This window comes from Rissa tridactyla, unplaced genomic scaffold, assembly GCF_028500815.1.
Source record: "Rissa tridactyla isolate bRisTri1 unplaced genomic scaffold, bRisTri1.patW.cur.20221130 scaffold_533, whole genome shotgun sequence".
NCBI classification, from domain to species: Eukaryota; Metazoa; Chordata; class Aves; order Charadriiformes; family Laridae; genus Rissa; species Rissa tridactyla.
The window spans coordinates 20,227-38,259 of NW_026529742.1; the positions used below are offsets into that span (position 1 = coordinate 20,227).

Below are 18,033 nucleotides of genomic sequence, written 5' to 3' on the forward strand. Positions count from 1 at the left end.
CGGCCATCTCCTGGCCTGGGTGTCCCATCAAGCCACGCTCCATCAACCATCCCCACGACCCAACCATCTCCTGACCTGGGCGTCCCATCAACCTGGGCTCCATCAACCATCCCCACGACCCAACCATCTCCTGACCTGGGTGTCCCATCAAGCCACGCTCCATCAGCCGTCCCCACGACCCAACCATCTCCTGGCCTGGGTGTCCCATCAAGCCACGCTCCATCAGCCGTCCCCACAACCCAACCATCTCCTGACCTGGGTGTCCCATCAACCTGGGCTCCATCAGCCATTCCCATGATCTGGCCATCTCCTGGCCGGGGTGTCCCATCAATCCAGCCTCCATCAGGCCCTTGACCATTCTCCCATCCATCCATCCATCCATCCTTCCTTCCATCCATCCATCCATCCATCCATCCATCCATCCATCCATCCTTCCATCCATCCACCCACCTGTCCATCCATCCATCCGTCCATCCATCCATCCATCCATCCTCCTATCCGCCTATCCATCCATCCATCCATCATGACCTTGACCCATCCCTCCAACACAGCCTCCCTCGGCCACCCGCCAAGTCCAGCCTCCCCTGGCCATTCCTCAACCCAACTGCCCCAACAGCCCAGCCATCACCCAACTGCCCCCGGGCCCTGTCCTCTCCCACCTGTCCCCATGGTGTGGCCTCTCCCAACTGTCCCCATGGTGTGGCCTCCCTCAGCCACCCCCCAGATCTGTGAGCAACAAGGAATGGATGGGGGGGCTGAAGCAGGGTTGGGTGAGTGGGTGGGTGGATGGTTGCAGGGACAGATGGATGGACGGATGGAGGGATGGAAGGACATATAGATGGATGGATGGATGGATACATGGATGGTGGATGGATGGACATGTGCATCCCTGAAGGGAGGAAGGGATGGATGGATGGATGGATGGATGGATGGATGGATGGATGGATGGATGGTGGCACGAGTGGATGAATGCATGGATGGATGGATAGGAGAATGGATGGATGGATGGATGGATGGATGGATGGATGGATGGATGGATGGATGGATGGATGGAAGAATGGATGGATGGATGGATGGACGGATGGACGGAAGAATGGATGGACGGGTGGATGGATGGACGGATGGACGGATGGATGGATGGACGGGTGGGTGGGTGGGTGGATGGATGGATGAATGGATGGATGGATGGGAGAATGGATGGATGGATGGATGGATGGATGGATGGATGGATGGATGGATGGATGGACGGACGGGTGGGTGGATGGATGGACGGGTGGGTGGGTGGATGGATGGATGGATGGATGGGAGAATGGATGGATGGATGGATGCATAGATGGATGGATGGATGGATGGAAGAATGGATGGATGGATGGATGGATGGATGGATGGATGGATGGATGGATGGATGGGAGAATGGATGGATGGATGGATGGATGGATGGATGGATGGATGGATGGATGGATGGATGGTGGCACAAGTGGATGAATGCATGGATGGATGGATGGATAGGAGAATGGATGGATGGATGGATGGATGGATGGATGGATGGATGGATGGATGGGAGAATGGATGGATGGATGGATGGATGGATGGATGGATGGATGGATGGATGGAGAACAGTGAGGTGAAGGCAGGAGGGCTGGGCTGGATGGAGGGATGGAGGGCTGGGACAGAAGGACGGGGGACAGAGGGATGGCACAGACCTCCTCAAGCCTCTGGTGGCGTTTCCTCAGCTGCTGCTCCAGGTCGGAGGGGGGTCCCTGCAGCTCCTCCCTCAGCTGCCTCAGCCGCCGGCTCTCCAGCACCTGCGGGAGCTCAGCCCTGTGCCGGGGGAGGAGCCCCCTGTGGGGAGAGACAGACAGACGTCAAGAGGGCCACCCCCGCCTGGCCACCCAACCTGGGGACCGTCCCATCCCCACACCTCATGTCCCGTCCCCGTTCACCTGCTGTGGCTGAAGAGCAGCTCCCGGTGCATCTCCCGGTGGGTCCGGGACTCCCGCATTGGGTTTGGCACCTTCCTGGGCTGGATGAGGCCCTCGTGGCCATCGGTGGCCATGTCCGGGGAGAGGACACCGCTCCCGTCACCCTCTGGAGGAGTAGCGGGGGTCACCAGGGGCATGGGGTCACCATGGGATGGGGTCACCAGAGGCATGGTATCACTAAAGGCATGGGGTCACCAGGAGCATGGGTCACCATGGGATAGGGTCACCAGGACGGCTGTGGTCACCGGTGGGAGAGTGTCACCAGGGGACGGGGTCATTGGGGCATGGTGTGACCACGAGGGATGGGACAACCCTGGGACAGGGTCACCAGGGGACGGGGTGACCCTGCCCGCCTCCCTCGCCAGGACCACGTGCCACCACAGGCGGAGATCCTGGACACCGGCCCCCGTGTCCCCCAACCCTGGGGGTCTTGGGGCTTGTGGCCCCACATGCTGTCCCCCAGCACCTGGCACCCTCCAGGATCCCTGTGTCCAAGTGTCCCTGTCCCTACCCCCAGGCCACCCTACGGTCCCCATGTCCTCCCATCGCCCCTTGAGGCCTCCATCAACCCCTGGGGTCCCCATCGTCCCTTGAGGTCCTCATTGTCCCTGATGTCCCCACCACCCGTTGGGTGCCCATCACCCTCGAGGTTCCCATTGTCCCCTGGGGTCCCCGTTGTCCCTGGGGTCCCCGTCACCCCTGGAGTGTCCAGCATCCCTCAGGGTCCCCATTACTCCCTGGGGTCCCCATCACCTCCAGGGTCCCAGTTGTCCCTGGTGCCCCCGTTGCCCCACAGCTCCCCATCACCCCCACGTCCCCATCACCCTCCAGGTCCCCATCGTCCCATCGTCCCCTGTCACCCCTGGAGTTTCCATCACTCCCCAGGTCCCCATTGTCCCTGGTGCTCCCATTGTGCCCCAGGTCCCCATCGCGCCCCAGGTTCCCATCACCCCCCACATCGCCATCACCTCTGGGGTCCCCATCACCCCCCACATCGCCATCACCTCCCAGGTCCCCATCACCCCCCAGGTCCCCATCACTCCCCAACAACCCCATCACCCCTGGGGTCCTCATCACCTCCAGGGTCCCCATTGTCCCTGGTGTCCCCGTCACCCCCCAGGTCCCCATCACCCCTCACATCCCCATCACCTCCCAGGTTCCCATCACCCCTCGGGTCCCCATTGTCCCTGGTGCCCCCATTGTCCCTGGTGCCCCCATTGCCCCCCAGGTCCCCATCACCCCTGGGTTCTCCATCACCCCCCCCAGGTCCCCCTCGCCCACAGGGTCCCCATTCCCCTGGGTCCCACAGCAGCCCCAGCAGCACCCACCCGGCACCGCACTGCTCCTCGGGGCTTTGTTGTCACCCTGGCAAGGGCAAAGAGCGGGGTCAGAGAGGGACACGCGGCCGGTCCCTGGCTCTGGGTCCTCCCCGAGCCGGGAACACAGTGGGAGACACCGCCAGGTCCCTGCTTGTCACCCCCATCGCCCCCAGCACCGGAGGGGGCACAGCCATGGATCCTCCGGGGTTGGGCATTCTCTCTCCCTCCACGGCTGTCCCCCGCGGGGACCGCGTCACCCCCCCGGTGTCCCTCCCGCCGGGTGCAAGGGAGGGAGAGGACAATGGATATTTTCACGTTAACTCTGGAACCTAAGGATGGCGGGGGGGGCTGTCCCCAGGCTGAACGCCGGGGATGGCATGGGGACAGCCAGCCATTTACGTGGGGATGTGTCTCGGGGTGTCCCCTCTTGTCCCCTCCCGCCCCCAGCACAGGAGATGGGGGACCCAGCCCGGGGCTCGGGGGTGTCCCTGTCCCCCCGGGGCGTCCCAGCCACCTGCCACCACTCACCCTCTTGCTCTGCGCCAGCCCCATGTCCCCGCTGCCGGCGGTCCTTGTCCCCGCGCCCTGGGGGGCCAGGGACGCAGGGAGAGGGGCCGGGTGCCGGCTCCCCCAGCCCGGCTGGTGGCCCCGTGTGCTCCAGCGGTGACGGTGACGGTGACAGGGACGGCGGCCTCGTTCCCACCAGCAAAAGCCATTAAGCCCCGGGATTAACCCTGATGGGCCTAAGGGACGGTGACACGTGTCCTGCGCAGGGCTGGTGGCACCCACCCCGTGGCTTGGGGCACGGGTGTCACTGGGGACACTGGGTCTGCCGGGGGCACCCGTGTTACTGGGGACACTGGTGTCACTGGTGTCACTGGGGTCTGCTGGGGACACTGGTGTCACTGGAGGCACTGGTTTCACTGGGGAGACTGGTGGCACTGGGGGCACTGGGGACACTGGAGACACTGGTGTCCCTGGTGTGACTGGGGACACTGGTGTCACTGGGGGTCTGCTGGGGACACTGGTGCCACTGGAGGCACTGGTTTCACTGGTGTGACTGGTGTCACTGGGGGCACTGGGGGCACTGGGTCTGCTGAGGGCACTGGTGTGATTGGGGACACTGGTGTCACTGGTTTCACTGGGGACACTGCTGGCACTGGGGTCTGCTGGGGGCACTGGTGTCACTGGGGGTACTGGATTATGGGGGTTATTGGGGGTGTTGGGGGTTACTGGGGAAACCGGGTTGGGGACTGGGCGCACTGGGGGTTACGGGGAGGGGTTACTGGGTGCACTGGGGGTCACTGGGGAGACAGGGGGTCACAGACGCCACTTCGGCAGGGGGGAACTGGAAGGCACACGGGGTTACTGGGGGACTGGGGATTACTGGAGGGACTGGGATACGGGGGACCCTGGGTTACTGGGGGGACTGGTGGGTGCTGGGGGAGCTGGGATGGGGACTGGGTGCACTTGGGAGTTACTGGGAGGACTGGGGGTCACTGGGGGACTGGGTGCACTGGGCAGTTACTGGGAGGACTGGGCGTTACTGGGGGTTACTTGGGGACTGGGCACACTGGGGAGCTACTGGGAGGACTGGGGGTTACTGGGCAGTTACTGGGAGGACTGGGGGACTGGGTGCACTCGGGGGTTACTGGGAGCATTGGGGGGTTACTGCGGGAGTGGGTGCACTGGGGCTGGCGGGGCTGGTACTGGGCGATACTGGTATTACCCCCTCCTCCCGGTAGGCGCTCGATTGAGGCCTCCTGCTCTCGCCGGCCGGTTCGATTTCGCCGCCTGGCGGCTCGGCCGTCGGCTGGCCGCGCCTGGCGCCCTCGGCGCGCGACTGGCGGCGCCTGGCGGCTTCCGGTGTCGCGTTGGCGGCGGCGGCCCCGCGCCTGCGCAGCGGCGGCGGCCCCGGGGAGTGCGCGGGGTGGGGGGGCCCCGCCGCCGCCGCCGCCATGACCAACGGTGAGGGGCCGGGGGGGGCAGTGGCCGGTCGGGGTCCCCCGGGGCGAGGAGGGGACGGTCACTCGGGAGCCGGGGCGGGGAGCGGGGAGGCCTGAGGCGGGGCGGGAGCGGGGAGGGCCGGGCCCCTCGGCGGGCGGGGGGGAGCTGGGAGGGCCCGAGGGGGCAGAGGAGAGGCCGGGGGGGGGGGGGGGGGGGGGAAGGGGGGCCGGGTCCCTTTGTGGGGGGGAGCTGGGAGGTCCGGGACCCCATGGCGGCGGGGGGGGAGGCCGGGTCCCTTTTGTGGAGAGGGGGGCTCGGGGATCTGGGTCCCCCGGGGGGGCAGCTCAGAGGCCTGGGACCCCCCCTGGGGGGGGGAGGTGGAAGGTCTGGGTTCTCTGGGGGGGCTGCTCAGAGGCCGGGCTCCCCCTTGGAGGGGGGGGGCGCTGGAAGGCTGGGGTCCCCTTGGGTTGGGAGGGGGGTGGCCTCGTAGGCGGGGGGGAAGTAGGAGGTCGGGGCCCCCCGGGGGGGGGTGGCAGCTCAGAGGCCGGGATCCCCTTCGCTGGGGGGGGGCGGGCAGGGAGCTTAGGGAGTCTGGGCCCTTTGGAGGGGGGGAACTGGGAGACTGGGATCCTCTCCTGGGGCGGGGGGAGGCTGGGAGGATGGAACCCCCCCTTGGTGGGGGGGCAGTCCCGGTCCTTGGGGGGCTGGGGTTCCCCTTGACGGGGGGGGAAGTAGGAGGTCCGGGATCCCTTCTGGGGGGGGAACTGGGAGGTTCGGGACCCCCGGGGGCGTCAGCTCAGAGGCCAGGATCCCCTTGGCAGCGGGGGGGAAGCTGGGAGGATGGGGTCCCCATCTTGGGGGGAGTTGGGGGTCCTGGGTCCTTTGTGGGGGGGGCTAAAGCTGAGGGGCCGGAGGTCCTATTCGTTGGGGGGGGGGGCGAAGCTGGGAGGTCTGGGACCCCTTGGGGGGGCCAGCTCAGAGGCTGGAATCCCTTTGGGGGGGGGGGAACTGGGGAGTCTGGGCCCTTTGCAGCTGGGAAGTGGGGTCCCTTTTTGGGGGGGGGGAGGATCTGGGAGACTGGGGTCCTCTCTGGGGGGGGGGGAGCTGGGAGGCTGGAACCCCCCTTGAGGAGGGGGGCAGTCTGGGTCCTTGGGGGGCTGAAGCTGGGGGGCTGGGGTTCCCCTTTGCGGGGGGGAAGTAGGAGGTCTGGGACCCCTTTCTGGGGGGGAGCTGGGAGGTCCGGGCCCCCCCGGGGCGGGGGGAGCACAGGGGCCGGGGTGTGGGGGGGCACTCTGGGCCCTTTTCGGGGCTGAAGCTGGGAAGCGGGGTCCCTTTGGAGGGGGGGGAACTGGGAGACTGGTGTCCTCTCTTGGGGGGCGGGGGGGAAGCTTGGCCTTGGGGGGAGGGTGGGGGGGGGGTGGGGGTCCCCTGGGGGGGCTGACACCGGACTGCTGCCCCCCCCCGCAGTGTACTCGCTGGACGGGCTGCTGGTGTTCGGGCTGCTGCTGGTCTGCACCTGCGCCTACCTGCGGAAGGTGCCGCGGCTGCGCGCCTGGCTGCTCTGCGAGAAACGCGGCGTCTGGGGGCTCTTCTACAAGGGTGAGAGGGGCCGGGGGGGGGCCGGCGTGGGGGGACACGGGGGGTCTGGGATGGGGGGACACAGGGATCTGGGATGGGGGGACACGGGGGGTCTGGGACTGGGACGGGGGAGTTTGGGATGGGGGGACACGGGGGGTCTGGGATGGGGTCACGGGGGCCTGGAATGGGGACAGGGGGGTCTGGGACTGGGATAGGGGGGTCCAGGATGGGGGGACACGGCGGGTCTGGGACTGGGACGGGGGCATCCAGGATGGGGGGCCACGGAGGGTCTGGGACAGGGACGCGGGGGGTCCGGGTTGGGGGGACACAGGGGTCTGGGACTGGGACACGGGGGTGCAGGATGGGGGGACACGGTGGGTCTGGGATGGGGGCGTCCGGGATGGGGGAACACGGGGGGTCTGAGACAGGGACATGGGGGTCCGGGATGGGGACACGGGGGGTCCGGGTTGGGGGGACACAGGGGTCTGGGACTGGGACTCGGGGATGCAGGATGGGGGGGACACGGGGTCTGGGACAGGGACGGGGGAGTCTGGGATGGCGGGACACGGCGGGTCTGGGACTGGGACAGGGGGGTCTGGGACTGGGATAGGGGGGTCCAGGATGGGGGGACACGGCGGGTCTGGGACGGGGGCGTCCGGGATGGGGGAACACGGGGGGTCTGAGACAGGGACACGGGGGTCCGGGATGGGGACACGGGGGGTCCAGGCTGGGGGGACACAGGGGTCTGGGACTGGGACACAGGGAGTCTGGGATGGGGGGACACGGGGGGTCTGGGACTGGGACGGGGGGGTCTGGGATTGGGACGGGGGGGTCTGGGACTGGGATAGGGTGGTCCAGGATGGGGGGGACATGGCAGGTCTGGGACAGGGGGACACAGGGCTCCAGGATGGGGACACGGGGGGTCCGGGTTGCAGGGACACAGGGGCCCGGACAGGGACACGGGGATCCGGGACATGGGGGTCCAGGACAGGGACATGAAGGTCTGGGATGGGGACACAGGGGTCCAGGATGGGGACACAGGGATGGTCTGGGATGGGGACGTGGGGATCCGGGACAGGGACATGGGTCTGGGGTGAGGACATGGGGGGTCCAGGATGGGGGACGTGGAGGTCTGGGATGGGGACACGGAGGTGGTTCGGGATGGGGACATGGGGATCTGGGACAGGAGCATGGGGGTGTGGGGTGGGGACATGGGGATCTAGTACAAGGACATAGGGGTCTGGGACAGGGAGACACGGGGGTCTGGGACAGGGACATGGGGACATGAGGATCCAGGACAGGGACGCAGGGGACCAGGATGGCACCGGGACAGGGCCAAGGGGACACAAGGGTCTGGGACGGGGGACGTGGGGACCTAGGACAGGGATATGGGTCTGGGGCAGGGACACGGAGGTCTGGGATGGGGACACAAGGCTGATCCGAGATGGGGGACGTGGGGGTCTCTCCTCACCCCGCTGTGCCCCGCCCCCGCAGCTGCTGTCATCGGCACCCGCCTGCACGTGGCGGTGGCCGTGTCCTGCGTCCTTATGGCTTTCTACGTCCTGGTGGTGAAGTGACTCCGCGGGGACCCGGCGCCGAGACCAGAGACCCCGGTCGAACCCTGCCACCCTGCCGTGGCCTGGTCCCCTGCGTCACCCCCCCGCGTCCCCAGGCCGTGGGTGCCACCCAGCCGCTGATGAGCTGTGGGGAGGGGAGCTCCGGGGGTCACCCGTGTCCCCCCTCCCGCGGCGAGAGGGACGAGCCGGCCATGCCCCGTGAGCGCCGGACACTGTGCCCCCCCATGGGGCTGACGGGGATGGGCAGGGCCCCTCCTCAGCAGCGGGATGTCCCCCCCTCAGCGGGGGTCTGACCCCCTGGAGCTGGGGGGTCTGTCACCCCCCGGGTGTAACTGTTGGACCACGATGTGTAAATAAAGTGGGGTTTCCCCTGTGGGCAGCGCTGGCTCCCTGCCGTGGGGCTGGGGGTCCAGTGGGGCTGGGGGTCCAGTGGGGCTGGCTCCTGTGGGGCTGGCTCTTGTGAGGTGGGGGCATCATGTGGGGCTGGCTCCCGTGGGGTTGGGGGGGGGGTCACGTGGGGTAAGGGGCTGTGGGGCTGGCTCCTATGGGGCTAGCTCTGTGGGGCTGGCCCCTGTGGGGTGGGGGGGGCTCCTGTGGGGCTGGCCCCTGTGGGGTGTGGGGGGGCTCCTGTGGGGCTGGCTCCCGTGGGGTGGGGGGCTCATGTGGGGCTGGCTCCTGTGTGGTGGGGGAGTTGTGTGGGGCTGGGTCCTGTGTGGTGGGGGGGGGTCGTGAGGGGCTGTGGGGCTGGCTCTGTGGGGCTGGCCCCTGTGGGGTGGGGGGCTCACGTGGGGCTGGCCCCTGTGGGGTGGGGGGCTCATGTGGGGCTGGCTCCTGTGTGGTGGGGGGCTCATGTGGGGCTGGCTCCATGGGGCTGGCTCCTGTGTGGTGGGAGGGTTGTGAGGGGCTGTGGGGCTGGCCCCTGTGAGGTGGGGGGGTCGTGAGGGGCTGTGGGGCTGGTTCTTGTGGGCTGGGGGGGGGGGTGGGGGGTCGTGAGGGGCTGTGGGGCTGGTTCTTGGGGGGGGGGGGGGTGGGGTTGGGTTGTGTGGGGCTGGCTCCCGTGGGGTGGGGGGGGGTCCTGTGGGGCTGGCTTCCGTGGGGTTGTTCCATCCCGCTTGGGCCCGGGACAGGTCGGTAAGGATTCCAAGCGGGAGCTGAAACCGCCCCCCCCAGGCGGACGGAGGGTTTATTGCCCTTCGAGGAGCGCCGGCGGCGGGAGCAGAGGGCAGGCGGGGGGGGGGGAGGCGCGGCGTTAACGCAGCGCAGCGAGGGGACGGTTACCGCCACAGGCGCCGCGCATCCCGCTGTCCTCCGGTCCCGCGATCGCCGAATCGCGACGGCGCTGGGGGTCCCCGTGGCGCTGGGTCTCTGGCGACTCGTCCTTCGCTCAACCGGCCCGACGGCGGCCTTTGCTGGGACAACCATCGTTTGAGGCGGTCGCTGGCCGGCAACTCCGGGCGAGTTTTTGGGCTCGGGTTTAACAGAGTCGGGAGCGGGACGAATCCGGGCCGAATGTCCGAGGTGGACACGATCCGCCTGCTCCGATAACCGAAACGCTGACCCTTTGGTGTCGCGTACGCCGTGCGGGCAGCGGCGAGCCAACTTGGGAGACGCCTTCCTGGGGATTTACAGCAAGTTGGCCCACGTTTCCCGGCATCCCGCCGGCGGCCGAGGAGCAAATCCCCGGCTATAAACCCGGCAGACGGCCCGTCGCTTCGCAGCAAAAGTCCTCAACAGAACACAAACAAGCTTTCGAGACAATTTTTTGGCCGTTCCAGTCTCTCGCGCCGCCCCCCCCCCCCGCGGCTCAGAGGTTGCTTGTCCAAGGAACGGACCAGCGTTGGTCCAACGATGGAAGGAGAAGACGGTAAAGTAGGAAAAGAGCGTTTCCTTCATCCATTTTTTACAGCTGGAAACTCCGGCTCGTCCGCGGCACGGCTGTACTTGACGCCGTCTGGCGACGAGGCGGCTACAGGCTGTCTCTGGGTTACAACGTGCCGAACGAACCGTCGTAAAGCCAGGCCAAGACACAGCGCAAATAACAACGCTGCTGCGGCGCACAGCGCGTAAAACAGGCTGCGCTTAACCCCCGGGGCGCCTGGAAGCCACGAGAAGGGCTCGGATTCCCGACTTTCCCAGCTTTGAACGGGGACGTGGGCTAATTCTCTTATTTTAGAGGCTATTTCTTGAACGACCCGACCGTTATCGTCGATTTTTAAACAACGGTTCGAATCAAAATTTAACGTCCTCCAAACGTCACCTCCTCCGGCCGGTCGGGAGTCGGGAACCAAGCGGCGTCGTGGGGCCGGGTTTGCCAACGCGTCCGAGGCACGCACCATCTCGCCGGCAGAAACTTCTAAACCATCTCGGAGCTGCACGATACGGTTTAGGTTATAAATAGGTTCCGGAGCACCGTTAATTAACTCATTGGGCTTCCAGGTTTCCAGGAGTCGCCGGAGGAGGGGCCAGTCGTCTTTCTCCCACCGTTGGCTGCTCGGGATGGGCAGACCCTCCTCCGTCGATCGTTTCTTCCGCGGGAGATCGTGGGACGGCTTGACATAGGGATCGCCGCTTTCGGAGAGGAGGAAAAACAAAGGCCGGATGATTCCGACGTAACAAACCCCCGTCCAATTCGCCGGCAGGGCTTTATAAGCGCGATAGCCGCAAATCCAATGGTGGCCTTTGAGAGCTTTGGCGCCGCTTTCGAACAGCCCGGCGGGAGCGGAGGGCACTTGAAAATAAGTGGAATTGTCCGTTCCCAAAGGGCTGAGGACCGTCAGGTTTTGCCAGGGGAGCCGGGGGTGGGGTCTGCCCGTAACCCGGCAGAACCAAGCGCCCGCGTCGTTCCTCCAGCCACACGTGGTGTTTAGTTCTGGTCCGTACGGCTCGTCGATGCGACTGGTCAGATTCGTCGGGGACCAAAAACCGGAAAACGCTTTCTGGTGGCCCGATTCGTTCACCCATGCCCATCGGGGCCCCTCGGCTGCGAGGCCGTCGATTTGGGTGGTGGGCACGGCGTAAGGGCTACCGGGAGGCGGATGGTTGGCGTAGGTGAAGGTCCAGTTACAGACACTCGTGCCCAGGAAAGTCCCCCCCGGCTGGGTGCGTTTCAGACAGTACTGGCCTTGGGCTGGGTATTGTACCGGCCAAGGAGACGGCGTGCTTTCCTCTTCCCAGTAGGTGTCGTTCCCGACGGCGCCGTAACCGCTCACCAACCACTTGGGAGAGACGGGGAGGGAGGTCCACGGCCAGCTCTCCAGGCCCAGCGCCCCTCCGCACACCCAGCAATTAGTGAGATTAAACAGGCGGGCGACGGAGCGGCCTAAAGCTACAAACTCGTTTGCCCCTTCTCGGCGAAGAGTTAAGGAGCCGACGCCATGCCGGGGATTGACGGCGAAGAAAAGGGTTACCCAGAGCAGCTTGGGCGAGAGGGTGCGAGGCATCCTCAAAAACCGCAAGCGAAACGACGGTCACCGCTGCGATGCGAAACGCGGAGGTACGCGCGGGTCTCCCGGAGGGTCTGCGGCGGCGGCGGCGTCTCCGGTGGGCCGCGCCTAGAGAGAGAGAAAAACAAGGAAAAAATCGCCCTCGGTTCGGCTCGGGAAGCGGGTTCGCTGTTACTAAAGAGGCGGGACAATCCATCCGTGGAATAATTACTAAAACGAGCCAAAATACAGCATCGTTCACACCTCGAGGAAAGGTACGGAATGAAAAAGTTTCTAGGGTAGGACATGGCCGCAGCCGGGACGCCAGGAATCCACTCCATCTGCCTTTCCCTGTACGGTATCGCTTGCGAAGCAACGCGACGGGGGCGGGGGGGGGACGACGGGGTGGGACGGAAATCCCAGGGCCGTCTCCTGGTGATAATCCAGCGGGTACGGGAAGGGGATGGTCCTACGGAACCGATAAGCCGCGTCCTCCCTACCCTGAGCCAAGGGGGCTGTCAAATTTCGACGTGATGCCGTCCTTCGCGCCCGCTTACGCTCCTGATTAATGGCATTTTAACGCCGAAAAAGCCACCTCCGTCCCGAAGGCTACCCGCCTCCCAAGGCGCGACCGCTCCTCCCGGACTCCGCGCCCCCCCATTTTTTTTTTTTTTTTCATAAAGCTCTACCTTTTAAACGTCAAGCGAGACGATTTCCCGCCAATCGCAACGAAGGTCTTGTATGACTAAAGGCGCTCAAACTCCACCTTGGAGGTTAAAACCCCCCCCCAAAAAAAAAACCAGTATAAAAATAGCCCGAGAAAGGGGGGATATGGGGGAAGACGCCGTCGCGAACAAGTCAGGCCGTGCCAGTGCACGAGCGCGACCAGGCTGATGGTGCAGCCCGCTATTAGCGTACCCGGCGTCCTAACGGCGTAATAAATTAAAGGCGACTGGACCGACGGTGGGGAATCGGGCGTCCCTCAGGATTTAAACCCAGCCGCGCCCAGCCTCCCCCCTCGGTGAGGAGCGTTAGAACGTCAAGGGAGGGGTTTATTTTCTGCCAAAGCTACTTCGCCCCCTTAACGCGACACCATCTGGGATCGATTTGGCGTTCTCATGCCTCGGATACTTCTCAAGGGACGTGCTGGATGCGAGGGGACCCGTTCCGACAGTCGGCAGCTCTACCAGGCCCCGTTGTAACGTCAAGGTTTCCTGGGATGGGCCAAGCCAGGTGTCGCCGGGACTTGTGGTAGGGGCTTGTGGGCAAAATAGCTGTAATTTTCGGACGCCCATTTGCGCCCCCACCCCCCCTGCTCCATCGACTATGACGGCTTCCCAAAGGCACCCGTCCCACCCGGATTCGCGGGGCTTGAGGTGGCCGTTGAGTGCGTTCCGCTATCCCATCGGCCTGAGGGTAACACGGAGCGCGGAATTCCCATCTTCCATCCCGACCCACGGAATTCCTGTCTCTTTCGCCCAGTCTTGGATGACTTTGGCGGTAAAGTGGGAGCCACCGGGTCGACTGCGGTTGCGGAGAGGCGTTAAACCACGGCACTAAACCGACGCGTAACCGCTCCGAGAGCCGTTCCCAATTTTCCGCCTCCGCTTCGCCGTGCCAGGGGGCGAACGGGGCCAGCTCCCCGCCATTCCACGGGCAAGGCAGGGTTTCACCGGCCGGGTTGCCACGTTCCCTTGTTTCGGAAAGGCACCACACCACAGCGCCAAGGCTTTAACGGCACCTTCTCCCATGGCGCGGGGAGAGGCCCCAGCCCGCACCAGGCCTGACGCGATTTCCACCCCTACTAGTGCATAATATTTCCCGTTAGACCTTCGGAATGGGCCGACGCAGTCTATTTGCCGGGCATCCCGTAACCCTTTACCCGTTGGAACACGTAGCGGGTCATTTTTAAGAGGGCGTCTTGCTAACGGCGGCGGCCGCAGGCTGAGACACAAGCCGGGCAGTTCCCTCGGGTGACCGGCCAACCTCTCGTCTGAGCTTCCCGATAACGGGTCTTTGGCCCCTGGGTGCCCCCTTTTTACGCGTAATCGCTCCAAGAGCCGTTCCCAGTTCTCCGCCTCCCCTTCGTCGTGCCAGGGGGCGAGCGGGGCCAGCCCCCGGGCTCTGCTATTCCATGGGCCAGCCGGGGTTTCAGGAGAATGTCCTGCCGCTTTTCTTTTTTGCCATGCGGGCAACAAAGGCCTCCCACCCATTCTGTTCCCCAAATGGAAGAGTGCGCCCTTTAAAACCAGCGGAAGAGGCACTACGGATACAGCCAGGGGAGGAAGATGGGAGCTTCGTGTTGGAAAACGCTCCACGGAGCCACCAATTCTCCCACTTGGGCACCCCCTTCCCCGGCAGCGGCTGTTGTTTGCTCGGCGTCTATCCCTCGCACAACGGCGCGGTATTCCCAGGTTTGGCCTCCCCGCCCGGCGGAGGCGGCTGTAAACCCGACATTTTGCAGTTGTTCTGAAAACAGGGCTGGGGGGGGGGGGTGTCTCCTCGCCCCACAGGAGGGGGTGTGTTATCCTCCCCGTCTGGGGCCGCTTCCCCTGGAATAACGAAGTTCTTGGTAGCGCCTTCAAGACATCGCAAGAATGTTCTGTTTGCGCCTACCATTTTCACAGAATGGTTCAGGTTGGAAGGGACCTTAAAGGCCACCCAGTGCCCCCCCCCTGCCCTGGGCAGGGACACCTCCCACCAGCCCAGGTTGCTCCAAGCCCCGTCCAACCTGGCCTTGAACCCCTCCAGGGATGGGGCAGCCACAGCTTCTCTGGGCAACCTGGGCCAGGGGCTCACCGCCCCCACGGCCAAGAATTGCTTCCTTACGAAGAAAGGCTGAGGGATTTGGGTCTTTTCAGTCTGGAAAAAGACGGCTGAGGGGGGATCTTATCAACGCTGATAAATACTGAAGGGGGGGTGTCAGGAGGATGGGGCCAGGCTCTTCTCAGTGGTGCCCGGGGACAGAACAAGGGGCAACGGGCACAAACTTGACTATGGGAAGTTCCACCTCAACATGAGGAGGAACTTCTTCACCCTGAGGGTGGCAGAGCCCTGGCACAGGCTGCCCAGAGAGGTGGGGGAGTCTCCGTCTCTGGAGACATCCCAACCCCGCCTGGACGCGTTCCTGTGCCACCTGCTCTGGGTGACCCTGCTCTGGCCGGGGGTGGGACTGGGTGATCCCCAGAGGTCCCTTCCCACCCCCGTCACCATCCCTCTGCGATTCCACCGAGCGGGAGCCGAAAGCCCCCCCAGGCACTCGGACGCCGCTCGCTTCGGCTCTATTGCTCCCCGCTGAGAGAAGCCACAGGGCGAAGGCGGAAGCGGAGGGCAGGCGGGGGGGAGGAGCAGTGTTAACGGAGCACAGCGAGAGGATAGTCACCGCCACAGGCCCGCGCGTCCCGGCGTCCCCCGTCCCGGCGGTCCGCGATCCCCGAGTCGCGACGGCGCCGCGGGTCGCGATGGCGGGAAGGCAACGCTCCCCCACCGCGCTGCTTTATAGCCTCGCTCGACTCCCTCGACCAATCCGCGTGCGGGTCGTTCCGAATCGGCCAATCAGCGCTCGCCACGGCCGCTGCGCGCGCGCTTCCTGCCCTCTTGCTCGGGCGGCGGTTGGTCCGGCGCAGACGGGGGCGGGGCTGTGCGCCAGAGCGAGGCTGGGGCGAGCGGCCCCCGGAGGCCTCACCGCGCCCGCTTAGGCCGCGGCGGGGCGGGTCCGGTGCCGTCGGTTCGGGGCGGGTCAGCGGAGCAGCGTGTGGGGCTGTAGGGGGTGCGCGGGTCTGCCCTGGGCCTGTGGGGAGTTTTATACAGATACAAGCGAGCTTAGAGAGCGTTATTTTGACACCCCGGTCTCTCACAGGGGTGGGGGGCGTGAGGGGCTGTGGGGCTGGCTGCTGTGGGGTGGGGGGTTCCCGTGGGGTGGGGAGTCCTGTGGGGCTGGCTCCTCTCTGTCGGGAGTGCTGTGGGGTGAAGGGCTGTGGGCCTGGGTCCCTTCTGTGAGGTGGGGTGTCCTGTGGGGCGAAGGGTTGCTGTGGAGTGTTTGCCGTGGAGCTGGGGGTCCCGTGGGGCTGGGTCCCTTCCATGGGGCAAGTGGCTGCTGTCGTGGGGCAAGTGGCTGCTGCCGTGGGGCTGGGTCCCTTCTGTGGGGCAAGTGGCTGCTGTGGGGCTGGGTCCCTTCTGTGGGGCAAATGGCTGCTGTGGGGCTGGGTCCCTTCTGTGGGGCAAGTGGCTGCCGTGGGGCTGGGTCCCTTCTGTGGGTCTGGGTCCTTTCCGTGGGGCAAGGAGCTGCCGTGGGGCTGGGTCCTTTCTGTGGGGCAAGGGGCTGCCGTGGGGCTGGGTCCCTTCTGTGGGTCTGGGTCCCTTCTGTGGGGCAAGGAGCTGCCGTGGGGCTGCGTCCCTTCTGTGGGGCAAGGAGCTGCCATGGGGCAAGTGGCTGCCGTGGGGCTGGGTCCCTTCTGTGGGGCAAGGAGCTGCCGTGGGGCTGGGTCCTTGCCGTGGGGCTGGGTCCCTTCTGTGGGGCAAGGAGCTGCCGTGGGGCTGGGTCCTTTCCGTGGGGCAAGTGGCTGCTGCCGTGGGGCTGGGTCCCTTCTGTGGGTCTGGGTCCTTTCCGTGGGGCAAGGAGCTGCCGTGGGGCTGGGTCCTTTCTGTGGGGCAAGGGGCTGCCGTGGGGCTGGGTCCTTTCCATGGGGCAACTGGCTGCTGTGGGGCGGGGTTCCTTCTGTGGGGCAAGGAGCTGCCGTGGGTCTGGGTCCTTTCCATAGGGCAAGGAGCTGCCGTGGGACAAGTGGCTGCTGCTATGGGGCTGGGTCCCTTCTGTGGGGCAAGGAGCTGCCGTGGGGCTGGGTCCTTTCCGTGGGGCAAGTGGCTGCTGCCGTGGGGCTGGGTCCCTTCTGTGGGGCAAGGAGCTGCCGTGGGGCTGGGTCCTTGCCGTGGGGCTGGGTCCCTTCTGTGGGGCAAGGAGCTGCCGTGGGGCTGGGTCCTTTCCGTGGGGCAAGTGGCTGCTGCCGTGGGGCTGGGTCCCTTCTGTGGGTCTGGGTCCTTTCCGTGGGGCAAGGAGCTGCCGTGGGGCTGGGTCCTTTCTGTGGGGCAAGGGGCTGCCGTGGGGCTGGGTCCTTTCCATGGGGCAACTGGCTGCTGTGGGGCGGGGTTCCTTCTGTGGGGCAAGGAGCTGCCGTGGGTCTGGGTCCTTTCCATAGGGCAAGGAGCTGCCGTGGGACAAGTGGCTGCTGCTATGGGGCTGGGTCCCTTCTGTGGGGCAAGGAGCTGCCGTGGGGCTGGGTCCTTTCCGTGGGGCAAGTGGCTGCTGCCGTGGGGCTGGGTCCCTTCTGTGGGGCTGGGTCCTTTCCGTGGGGCAAGGAGCTGCCGTGGGGCAGGGCCCCTTCCGTGGGGCAGGTTTCGGGGGGGGGGGGGGGAGTGTCCGAGCCCAGGGGGCGGGTCCTCCCAGCCGCCAGGGGGCGCGCTGGGGCGGGGGCGTGGCCTACGCGCCCCTTCCCATCGTGCCCCGCGCGGCGGGGCTATAAAAGGGCGGCGCGGCGGGGGGCCCTCCGGGGTGCGGCGGTGGCGGCGGCTGGGGCGGCTGGTGCTGGTGTGCGGGGAGCGGGGAGGGCCGGGAGGGGGGTGCGGGGGTGCGTGTGGGGTGTATGTGGTGCGCGTGTGGTGCCGCCAGCCCGCCCCCCCCCCCCCACACACACACTTTGTTTTTTACACGTTGATCTTATTCGATCGGCCGGGCCGGACCGGGCCGAGGTGAGAAGAAACGTCGCCGCGAAGCCCCCGGGGCGCTGTGCGGCGGGCGGCGGCGGGCGGGATGAGTCGATCAGATAGGCGAGGCCGCGGCCCGTGAGCGCCCTGCGATTCTGACCCGCCGCCGACACCGACCGCCGGGCTGGGGAGGGGGACGCGAGGCCCCCGAACGCGCCCCCACACACCGGGACCGTCACCGCTTCCACCGGGCCGGCGGGGGCTCCGCGCCGGGGGGGGGGGGCCTGCGGTGCACAAGAGCCGTGCACAAGGTCCTGCGAGCTCCGTGCAACGCCGGTGAGCCCTGCACGGGGCTCTGCCAGCCCCCGTGGGGCACAACGGCTGCGCACGAGGGGCTGCGAGCTCTGTGGGAGCTTTGCACGGGGCTGCGGGAGCCCTGTGGGTGCACAAGAGCTTTGCACCAGGCCTTACGAGCTCGGTGCAACGCGAGTGGGCCCTGCACGGGGCT

At 66.3% G+C, this 18,033-nt stretch overlaps 2 protein-coding genes and 1 non-coding gene across 4 annotated transcripts; 2 read left to right on the forward strand and 1 right to left on the reverse strand.

Annotated features, from left to right (window-relative positions):
• Positions 1 to 504: 504 nt before the first annotated feature.
• Positions 505 to 15,339, reverse strand: LOC128903623 (uncharacterized). 2 transcript variants are annotated; one of them, XM_054187635.1, is made up of 6 exons: positions 15,208 to 15,339; positions 9,682 to 11,954; positions 3,311 to 3,347; positions 1,944 to 2,088; positions 1,704 to 1,842; positions 505 to 726 (listed from the first exon to the last, which is right to left on the reverse strand). In XM_054187635.1, exons 2-6 carry the CDS (start codon positions 9,823 to 9,825, stop codon positions 625 to 627), a joined length of 567 nt encoding a protein of 188 aa, XP_054043610.1. In that variant the 5' UTR covers positions 9,826 to 11,954; positions 15,208 to 15,339; the 3' UTR covers positions 505 to 624. The 2 variants fall into 2 exon arrangements, with proteins under 2 accessions (XP_054043610.1, XP_054043608.1); XM_054187633.1 differs by lacking the exons at positions 505 to 726; positions 1,704 to 1,842; positions 1,944 to 2,088; positions 3,311 to 3,347 and having other exon boundaries at positions 9,839 to 11,954.
• On the forward strand, positions 5,164 to 8,782 carry TMEM167B (transmembrane protein 167B). Its single transcript, XM_054187637.1, has 3 exons — positions 5,164 to 5,269; positions 6,716 to 6,847; positions 8,321 to 8,782. Exons 1-3 carry the CDS (start codon positions 5,260 to 5,262, stop codon positions 8,401 to 8,403), a joined length of 225 nt encoding a protein of 74 aa, XP_054043612.1. The 5' UTR covers positions 5,164 to 5,259; the 3' UTR covers positions 8,404 to 8,782.
• A 2,108-nt stretch (positions 15,340 to 17,447) lies between the features above and the next one.
• On the forward strand, positions 17,448 to 17,688 carry LOC128903628 (small Cajal body-specific RNA 2). The gene has a single exon (XR_008464136.1). It is a non-coding gene; the product is annotated as a small Cajal body-specific RNA 2 (non-coding RNA).
• Positions 17,689 to 18,033: the final 345 nt, after the last annotated feature.